The sequence below is a fragment of the Populus alba genome, chromosome 17 (assembly GCF_005239225.2).
Source record: "Populus alba chromosome 17, ASM523922v2, whole genome shotgun sequence".
Lineage (NCBI taxonomy): Eukaryota > Viridiplantae > Streptophyta > Magnoliopsida > Malpighiales > Salicaceae > Populus > Populus alba.
In genome coordinates, this window is record NC_133300.1 from 20,561,735 (window position 1) to 20,566,120 (window position 4,386).

Consider the following 4,386-nt stretch of genomic DNA (forward strand, 5'->3'; position numbering starts at 1 on the left):
CTCTGCCCTAAAATAAGGATAGGGTTCTCAAGTCTTCCAGCAAAAGCGAAAGCTCATGAGTTTGAAACAAAGGGTAGGAAGGGTTAAATATCAGGAAAAAACATGCAAGGGAAAGCTCCAAACATATAAGTTTGGATAGAGCCAGATCTAGGTATTGGCTAGGTAAGAGTAGTCGTTACGAACCTGTAGACTATCCCCATGGGGGTGGTGAAGGTAGGGCTCCGAATGATCATTGGCAACATAAATGCAAACAGAAGGATTTCAACATGCAGCAGCTTTAATTTTGATACCGCATAAATTTTTTTTACAAGTTTCATATAGTGCAACACAGTATAAAAGGTTCTGTTATACAGTATTGTTAGCTTCTACAAGTATTTAAGGACCATCATTCCAAAGCCAATACCAAGAAAAGTTGCAATGGAAACCCCAAAAATGCCTGCAAGAATTCCAGGAACTACCAGAGAACCCCATCCTTTGGCTGTGGCCATTCCACATGCTGTCGTAGGGCCTCCGATGTTGGCATTCGATGCTAGAAGTAATAGCTTTAAGTCAAAGCGCAACAGCTTTCCAAATCCAAGAATCACAGCAAGATGAACAGTTACTTGAACTAGAGCAAATAAGAATATACTTGGTGCTGTGTTGATGACATTCCATATGCTCCCACCAGCACCAACTACAGCAAAAAATACCTGTTGGAAAAAGCAGCCAATGTACAAAAGTGAGATATCCTGTGCTTATTTTATTGCTGGAAATTGGAATCCTTCAACGGTAATGTCAAGTTCAAATCTTCAGATACAGGTCAATGGGGATTATTAAGCATTCAGAAACTCAAGGGAGGCACATTTTTGAGATAAAAGAACAAGAGGTCAATGCTATCGACAACAGACAGCAATTTCAGATTAGAAAATTGAGTGGTGTTTCTTCAACAATATTTATAACCAGTTTAGAGCCATTGACTTAAAGGTTATCCTTAAACAATTTGCAACTTTACACACGCATGCCATAATTTTTTATGTCCGAAATGAAACCAAGAGGCAATGTATTTCTTTCTACCCTTGCCCTTCATAGCCTCAAAACTCCTATAGAGCTATGACTTTCTTTCTTTCACTTTATAAGCATGCTTTATCCTATGTGCATACAAATCATTTGAAAAATCATCTACGAGAAAATATCCAAGAAAAAGATAACACCTTGATCAATCTATAAGGGGTAATTATTAGGAGCCTAGAATTAACAAATGAAGCAGCTTAAGTACAGAAACAACAAAGATATTAAGGGGTAAGCTCTTGAAAGAGACACTTAATAAGGCACCAATAAACAAAACTAGATACAACGTTTTTTACCTGCATCAGAACCATAGCAAGAGTATCGCCAGCAGGAGCAAGATAACCAAATTGTGCTGGAAATAATGTTGCTAAAAAGACAACAATAGCCGTTACTGCTGGCAGAGTACCTCCTTGAATCTTGCAAAGTTGCGTGAGATACGCTCCAATCTTACATATCATAAAGGAGATAGCAAGTGCAGTAGCAGTCTGTAGCACAGGGACTTTGCCTTCTGAATTGGATGACAAATCCACTTCAGCACCTGCCAAAGTGTCAGGTTCTGATATAATTAGGAACTCTTTTAACCATCAATAAAACATGTCCATTTGGTTGTTTTGTTTCCTTAATAAACAATTAAAGACTGTTCCAAGAAATTAGGTAAGAAGTTACTTCATACCATTAGTTGAGGTTGAAACCTCAGGAGGTATTTTAGAGGCTAATCCAAATAATACCATGAAATATATAGCACAGATTACATTGTCCGCAGCAACTCCTGCAGCCACAACTGATGGAGAAGCAGCAAGTGCCTCTGTAACCGCAACATAATTAACAGCTACAATGACAAAGGAAACAATGTACAATCAAAATAAGCAGGCAGCACAGCAGTATGACCAGCAGGCCAATTATGAAGAAGCAACAACTTACATCCACCAATATAACTCCCCATGAGAGCAGAAGCTATTTTCCAATTATCTTGGCCAAGTGATCGCATAGGCACCATCAGAAAGGCAACTAAAGTTCCAATCACAGTTGCAACTGTAAAATGGAAGAATGAAGTTACCAAAAATCAAAGGAAATTAGAGCATAAAAAGACAGAGAAAGAAAATGAAAATATATAGAGCTTAATAGCCAAAGTTACATTCACACGTTTCCATTCAAAATCCACATAAGCAATGTACAGAGAGTCTGAAGCTCTACAGCAGAGCATTGGGAGTGCTCGGCACTTATGAGACAGCGGTAAATTTCAAAGGACCACACGGATGGAAGAAAATACCGTGTTGAATTATTTGAGCACAAATTACATTTTTACCAGTTGATAAATCTGTAATTAGCAGAAGTTACTTAGCACCTTGATACATGCTAGGACAACATATGGCTCGACAGCAAGCTGAAGACATTCAGCCAACGGGAAGAATTTCATAATTGAAACAAAATCGATGTCTTGTTCAGCAAAGACCATTCAGTTTTGGTTCAGTTGCATGCCGTGGGCCATAAAGCAGCGGATGCTGGTAAAACATCACATGCCACGACAGACTGTAGAGTTGAGATATGCAGAGCTAGCTCCTTACAAGATGCCAGTCATCATACAATGATTCACACACCGACTCTACCATAAAATTAAAAATGAATTGATTTTAGATTAACAGAAAAAATCACATGGACACGGAGGAACTTACATGAACTGACAATAATTACTCTCTCACAATCTTCTTCTCAGTTATGATGTTTGAACACATGGGCACCTTCAGTCAAACACTAGGATCCTACTGCTTCCATCAGCTAACCTTGATTACATCCAAGATGATACGTATTAGACTCTTTGATTTGATGAAACTAAGACTGATCATTCTTCACATAAATCTCATACATTTTGACCCTGGATTCATGATGTTGCCCCCAGTAACAACCACACCTAATCCTTAACATTCTAAACTTCAAATCTCAATATGAAAATCCTATTCTTTCTGTGTATAAGCAAAACTATTTAGGTACCTTAGGAGATAAATTTACATGATATATACAGGAAATGACGCTTGATTGAGAAATTTGAACACAATTACACATAGTTAAGAGGAAAAACAAACCTGAACCAAGCAAGAAAGCTAAGAGCAAAGTCCCAGTTGATCTAAACACATTCCGCAAGTCAGCTCTGAACAACAGCAGAGGAATAGTTAGGGGTAGCAGATACTCCAACACAACTGAATATGCCCTTGCTTCATAAGGAATGATTCCTACATTACTAGCTGCAAGTCCAACCAATATGCTCACCAAGGCTGCACTCAGCATACTCCCAATTTTTGTCCTCTCAGACCTTCAAAAACAATCAAAACCCACCATTAATGTTCATTTTTACCTATCCAAGAACAACATTAGTCTAACTCACACAACCGTGACAATCTTCTCTAAGGTGGGTCCTTAGTTTAGGGCCCACGTGACCATGCCATCAACAACTGAGATAAACAGACATGAAATATGTGACACAGAAGCAAGTTAGTTAATTACCAGATACCGAAAGCCCCTGTAGCAAAGAGGGCAGTCCAGGTGCCCCAATGGTCATCTGGAGAAATGATGGGATACCTCAACTGCGAACAAACTTTTACTGATTGAATTGGTTTGCAGCTCTTGTTAGGCCTTGTACATATTGTAGAAGATAAAGGTGTAGATTTTGAAGGAGTGAGGTGGAGGGAGTCATGAAGGGCTGAAAAGGGTGGTGACTGGTGTAACAGTATTCTTGATGAGGGGGAGAGAGGGAGATAAGGTGTTAGTGTTGGAGAAGCCATTAATGGATGGTGTTTAAGAGAGGAATTCTCGGTGAAGTGATACATCTTTGGAGGGTTTACCTGTTTGTTTGGGTTTTTTTGCAGAGATGCTCACGTGGCCAAACCGAAGAGACTCACATGACGACAACCTATGAATATACAAAGGTATTGTCCTTTGTGTTTGTTACTTGGTTATGATTGAGGGCGATGCTTTATCTATGAAAAGTGTCTCCAAAACCCGGTGCGCTTTAGAGTTTGTTTTTCCCGTGGCTTGGACTATTTTTAAATAATTTTTTATGTTAAGTTATATGTTAATAATATTTTTTTATTTTTTTTAAAATTATTTTTAATATAAACATATTAAAATAAATTAAAAACATTAAAAATATATTAATTTAAAATTAATAATAACATAAAAAAAATTTGTTTGGTAATGCGGTCTCAACTCTCAAGTGTCTTTCCAATTTCAACAGCAACATCCAATGGGCCTATGCTATCACAACTATACGTGGGATCCCGGATTCATGCATAGGGAATTCAACGAAGGCCCAGATTGCAGGATCGCGACCAACACCAAAATATC

General features: G+C 38.2%; 1 protein-coding gene across 1 annotated transcript; it reads right to left on the bottom strand.

Moving 5' to 3' along the window:
- Window positions 1-257: 257 nt before the first annotated feature.
- LOC118037150 (uncharacterized) lies at window positions 258-4,007 on the bottom strand. Its single transcript, XM_035043054.2, has 6 exons — window positions 3,547-4,007; window positions 3,129-3,355; window positions 1,969-2,079; window positions 1,721-1,876; window positions 1,344-1,585; window positions 258-689 (listed from the first exon to the last, which is right to left on the bottom strand). The coding sequence occupies exons 1-6, from the start codon at window positions 3,867-3,869 to the stop codon at window positions 366-368; spliced, it is 1,383 nt and encodes a 460-aa protein (XP_034898945.1). The 5' UTR covers window positions 3,870-4,007; the 3' UTR covers window positions 258-365.
- Window positions 4,008-4,386: the final 379 nt, after the last annotated feature.

Coding starts and splice junctions, on each gene's coding strand:
- LOC118037150 (XM_035043054.2), bottom strand. CDS start 3,869: ATGTATCACTTCACCGAGAATTCCTCTCTTAAACACCATCCATTAATG. Junction 2,080..3,128: donor AGCTTTCTTGCTTGGTTCAG/GTTTGTTTTTCC, acceptor TCCATTTTACAG/TTGCAACTGTGATTGGAACT. Junction 690..1,343: donor TTGCTATGGTTCTGATGCAG/GTAAAAAACGTT, acceptor TTTTTCCAACAG/GTATTTTTTGCTGTAGTTGG.